The 6000-nt window shown below is 44.9% G+C and overlaps 1 protein-coding gene across 2 annotated transcripts in view; it reads right to left on the reverse strand.

Annotated features, from left to right (window-relative positions):
- Positions 1-4831, reverse strand: part of ADGRA3 (adhesion G protein-coupled receptor A3) — a 65843-nt gene extending 61012 nt beyond the window's left edge. For both annotated transcript variants that reach the window (XM_068402943.1, XM_068402942.1), the window contains exon 1: positions 4515-4831. In XM_068402943.1, the coding sequence (XP_068259044.1) occupies positions 4515-4783 (269 nt within the window). In that variant the 5' untranslated portion in view covers positions 4784-4831. The remainder of the gene's footprint in view (positions 1-4514) is intronic.
- Between the last annotated feature and the right edge of the window lie 1169 nt (positions 4832-6000).

Here is a 6000-nt window from a genome sequence, read left to right on the forward strand (position 1 = left end):
CTTACAACAGTCTAAAACAGACTATTTTAACAAAAAAAGTGATGAGCTGTCAAGAGTACCTTCAAGTTAATAATGGAAATGTACTTTAAAAGAAGAGGTAAACTTCCACAGAAGACATTTACTATGCCTATAATTTCTGTTTGTCAATGTTTTGGTAAAGGACACTTTTTTCCAAACACATAAGAGAGAAAGGGACAACTAAGGAAAACAAAGGAAATGAAACCAGCTTAGCAAGGCATCAGATCATGCCTCAAAAAAAGAAAAGAATATTAAAAATCATAAATGTAAGTCATTACATAATATCTATTTGCTTTATTTTTAAAACCTGGAGATTCCTTTTTCTGTAAGAAGGAAAAAATTACTCATGTAATTACAATGTAATCACACATTGTGATACAAGTGACTCCTTGCAATATGAGTGACCTTTTGCTTTGAAACTTTTGAAATTTAGGAATTTGTGTTACAAATGGAAAGGCTGCGCAGATATCTGGAAGGCCAAATAAGTATGCCTTTCAGCAGCTTAACAGATGTAGTTCGACATGATTATATTTAGGAGCTGGACAAAAAATGTGATATTTTAAGATGTTTCTCAACTGCAACCCAGTTAAGCATATCTTTGAACAGTTCTGAACACAAATCCAGGCTAATGCTCGGGCTTGTGAATTCTAACACTTTTAAGTGCAAACACTGATACTCATATGTTCCCATCAGGATATGTGGGTAGGCAAAGTTGTTTGCAGACCAGTAAGGCTCCTGACTGAGAAACACAATTCTTTACTGAATATATATGCTTTTCCTCTGTTTATTTAGATTCCTATTCCTACAGAATAACCTATGTGTCATAGGTAACTAAAACTCTCAACAAATAACAAGGATTACAACTTCATGGGCTTGTCTTCAGTGGGATTACATATTTTCTTCCAAAAAACAAAGTAATGGCTAATATCCAACAAGTTATGACATCACCATTTGAGCTTGCATCAAAGAAACACAACAGCAATGCATGTCTTATCTCAGACTTCTATTAAAGGAGTATAGTGCATTCCTTAACTTAAATGTGAATCACAGCAACAGCTTCAGTACCTACTGAAATACAGAGCACGTCAGACAAAGCACCAAGCTACATTCACCCAGTTATGTTATCTTCACACCAAAGGCATCTCATCTGGCTGGTTAAACTACAAAGGTCAAAGCCATCTATGGTGTTCATGTAGATACACCCTTTATTTGCATCCCAATTCAGTTTTTATTATAAAAGGCTACAAAAAAATCCTTTCCTTAGCTATAATTAAACTTGAATTCACCTTGGAATTTGACCTAACTGCTCACTAAAGCACCAGCTAAATCTACCTGGATTCTAAAGGAATCTCAACTCACAGTACTGTCAGAAATCCTAAATGTTACTGATTCTCCCATAGACATTTCTCTAATACTCTTCTTCTAGTGTTTGCTTGCCTTCCTCAATCATTACACGAACTTACTTTCTCTCTTATCAATTGAAATCAAGTTAGGATATTTTTTTCCGAATTGTAACTGAAGAGTCTAACTAATATTGACCTAAATTACTAGGACAATAAAAGCTTTTGTGGCAGACAAATGCCAAGGCATTTCGTAAATTAAGTGACCTTGCCCAACTTACCAATATCATTGTTAACCACTAACTGCAATGGTGTGCAAGAATGAAAGAACCTGCCCAGCATCCTCAGATGCTACTTATTTATCCTTATTTCCACTGTTTCTCTTATTTCCTCACTTTTTAGAGACTTTTGTCCTTAAAAATATTTCACTGGGGGGAAAAAAAAAAAATTGTAAATGCTAAATACACAGCAGCCGATCTACTAAAAGTCTAAGAGTTTGATCAGTGATAAGGATGGAATCAGGATTTCCAAAACAGAGTCATTCCTAGCTCACTCAAAAACCAAAAAATTCTATAAAACTATATAGGTCCTCATATTTAAAATTGGTTTGTGCAAACCAAGAGCCAACATAAAAGTAAATTAACTGAATTAAAATGCAGCTGATCTACACAACAGTGATCTATTTCCAGCTACTTATCTCTGCAGTGATCCACTAATCCAAAAAGCTATAACAGAACCAGTACTTATCTTAATAGAAGAATCCCACAAGACTCAAGATTCAAGATAACTCAGGGCAGTTTGACTCTAATCAGACAACCTTCCATTATCCACCAAGTGCCGCAATACTAAGTATCAGCTTGGAAAAAAAAGTAATTTTTGGCAAAAGATTAGATAACGATTAACCCAGCTGCCACTAATCAACATGTTAGTGAAATGGCACTTGGCAACACACCCCATAAATCACCCAAATTTTCTAACCAGGTTAACACGGATTCAGTAAAAGAAAGATCTCTCTCAGAGATACGGAAAGTCACGCCTCAAGAGTCAACAAACTTGAAAGATCCTGAACCACAAAAGTTATTGTGTCCACCCTCTCAGAAAAAGCAGGAGCATTGCTTTAATAATCTTTGCTTTTTACTTGAAAGTAAAATTTCAAAGTGTGTGTTCATATTAATTGTATCAACAGCTATGATAATTACTACAAATAATACTTTAAAAAAATCACGCTGTTTCTTGCTGTCTATTAAAAAGTTTAAAAGGGAAAAATAATTGTTTCAGAAGCTATCATGAACGTCAAAGGCCAGTTAAAACTGAAAGCAACTAACTCGTGTATGTAGGTAGGTTCTAGATACACTCTAGATAATGAAGGAGTATGAAAATCAAGATGAAAAATGAACCATTCTTCCAAACTCCTCTGTCACTCCAATTACGAACTAAGGTCCATTCACAGCAAGGCTGCTGTGTTTGATATCTGCTTGTCTTTCATAGCAATCACAGCTGTGACTCCAGGTTTTTTGAACCAAAAGACTCCCACAGTCAACTGTGACGTATCAACCATACTAACATCTACTTTTATCAAAATTTTAATGGATAATACTATATTTTTACCAGATAATCAGCTGCAAAGCACTTGAGGCTAACAAAGACTAAAATTAATTTGTTGATCAAACAGCTACCACCTTCCACTTTTTGCTTTCTTTTCTACTTAAGAAACCTCATATATGAATATTTCTGGTCCCTTCTCACAGGTCATTTAGAAATATTCTCTGAACCCTTACAGATTGCCAAGTGAGAACACCTATAGCCTTAATCACCTCCCTTTTTTCTTTTCCCTTTTCTCACATGTCCAGATCCATGCATCTGCTGCTGAGTGGGTCCACATCTCACTAAGACTTCCTGAAGGAAGCCCTTCCTTGGTGTTCCTGTGCTGTCGAAGCTCACAAAAAGCAGTAGTCAGATTGTTGTTCTCATGACAGAACTATATACATTCTGTGCTTATTAAGCTCAGATTATCAGTAGATCTTTCAAACTTGTGATTAAGTTAACTAGATAAATATCTTAAGCTAGACCCTGTAATTTCATCGATGTTCTTGCATACTACTTGGTTGCACTTGAGTCTTCCCATGGCAGCACAGGCACTTCAAGGCTCTCTAAAGAAGGGAAGGGGTTCCACCTTTAGGGCCATGCACTGATGAAATCCAGTGCTGCTGATGCCCTTGCCCATGGGGGACTGAACTTGATGATTTTTAAAGGTCTCTTCCAACGCAACCATTCCACGATTCTATGAACTTCTTTGCTAGAGTGACCAGTTAGTGTCTCAGGAAGAAAAACAACTTCCACATCCTTTCTTTACATGTGCACACTCATGTTTAAGTAACAACATATTTCTTTGGAAAAAGTTGCACATCCTGTTTGAAACTTGCTATTCAAATGGATGAGCTAGGATTGCCTCCACATAAAAACAGCATGCCTACTGCTATGTGGAAGTCAACTGACCTTTTTTCCAAAGAAGAAACAAAATAAATCCCTTCAGCTGGTTTAATCGTGAACTGCAAGGGACAAGTTGCTGTTTGTTACCACAAAACTTCAGGCCCACCGAGCCTACCCCACACTGACCGACTTACGCTCTCTGTTAGCATTCAGTTGTTAAAACTACCTCAAAGCACGGTGCACTCCAAAGCTAAATTTCTCCTGAGATTAAAAAAAAAAAATAAATTTAGGTAAGTTTAAAAAAAAATTAATAAAATTGTGAATTACTTTTAATAAAGGAACACCTAAGCTTTCTGACCAGCCTGAACCCTTTGATGAAGAGCAGCTCCAAGAGGGAAGACAGAGCAAAGGGCGAGGTGTGGGGATACTGCTCCGCGGGGCGGGGGACCGCCCCGCGCAGCCCCCCGCGCCACCCCCCGCCCTGTCAGTGAGTAACGGGACGCTCCCCCCTCCTCTAAAATCACCATCCCGAGAAACTAAGGGAAAACACGAAAAGCAGAGCCAAAAAAAAATCCGTTCCTGGGGCTTTCCCCGGCAGCAGAAGGGGTCAAGCGCGCTCCACCCCCCCTCGCCCCTCCTGACCCCATTTTACCTCAGGCCGGCGCTCCCTCCCCGCCCCCCGTCCACGTCGCACCAATGCCCCCCCACCCCAGGGACGGTACTCACAGGGTGACCGTCCGGTTAGGCAGCGCCTCGGGAGGCAGGACCTGAGCGAGCTCCAGGTTGCTGCAAACTACCTTCACCTCCACCGGGCCGCCAGCCGCTGCCGCTTTGCCGGCGCTCTTGGGGCGACCGTCGTACTTACAGCCCGGGGGCAGCGCGGCATCGCCGCCCCCCAGCGCCGTCAGGAGCAGGAGTGCGGGCAGGAGCCCCGCCGGGTGACGACGGCGGCGGCGCAGTGGGCGGCAGAGAGCGCGGCGGCCCGGGGGCAGCATGGCGGGGCTGTGCAGGGCCCCGCTCCGCTCCTCCCGCAGGCGCTGGGGACGACCGGGCCGGGCGGGAAAGGAGCGAGCAGGAGGGACCCGCGGTTCGCCCCGGCCTAGCTCCGCGGGGGCGGCGCCAGGCGCGACCGCAGCACTGCCGCCATGTGGTGCCGCGGGGGCGCTGGGCTGCGGGCGGGCGGGAGCCGCGGCCGCCACAGCCGCCCTCGTCTTTGTGTCGCGGCCGGGCGGGCCCCGCGCGGCGGCAACAGCAGCGCCGCCTTCCGCCAGTGCCGGAGCCCCGCGGCTGCGAGCGCGCCCGGCGGGCCTCGGCCCCACTGCGCAAGCGCCGAGGTGGTGGCGGCGGCCTCCACCGCGGCTGCGCGCCACCGGGGGAGGGGGGCGCGGCGGGGAGGTGCTGCTCCCCGGCGGAGCGGGGCGGGCGGTTCTGGGGCGAGGAAGCGCCCTCCCAATGGGGAGCTCTCGGCCCGCGCCGCCGCTAGTGCGAGTTGCCGGGGCCTTCCTCCCCCGGCCTTCTCCCGCGGGAGCTCTTTGCCTGGGCCGTTGTCTGTTGCCCGATGGCCGGTGTCTTTGGGGTCCCCAGCATTCTGTAGACGCTTCGTGGGCCCTGTCCCCCTCGCAGGAACAGGGTGGAGCCCTTTGGTTTCGCGCTCCTCTGCTTCCACGCCTTTCCTGTCGCCCCCAGCTCCAAATCCTTGGTCTTGCAGGAGGGACTGTTGCCATTCATGCTTCATGGAGAAAGGGTAATCTCCTGCCAAAGTGCTAAATGGCTTTCAATACTCTTAAAGCCAAGCATCTTGTGCTTGTAAGACACGTTTGTCCTCAAATAATCCCTGTGAAATGAGGGAACCCTGTTATTCCTGCTTGACAGTCAGAGAGCCAAAGGATGGAAAAAGTTATTTCAATATCATCAATCTCAAATGTAAAAAACCCACCTACCTACAAGGTGTCTTTTCATTGCAGGCTTGGGACTGCTTTTCTGGCAGCAGTTAGGTCATGTTCTCACATTTCTTTGCAGCCAGGACAGCCAGGCACAAATGCCTTTGTGTCAATGACAGCTGAAATTCTCAATACGTTCATTGCCTCTGGTAGGTATGAGGATAATAAAATAGCTGTTACCTAACTTACAATCAAATTACAAGAACTGGCAGCACCTACTTTAAAAATTTTAAGGGAGACTTTGCAGGACCCATAGGAAGTTCTGATCCCTA

The sequence above is a fragment of the Nyctibius grandis genome, chromosome 6 (genome assembly GCF_013368605.1).
Source record: "Nyctibius grandis isolate bNycGra1 chromosome 6, bNycGra1.pri, whole genome shotgun sequence".
NCBI classification, from domain to species: Eukaryota; Metazoa; Chordata; class Aves; order Nyctibiiformes; family Nyctibiidae; genus Nyctibius; species Nyctibius grandis.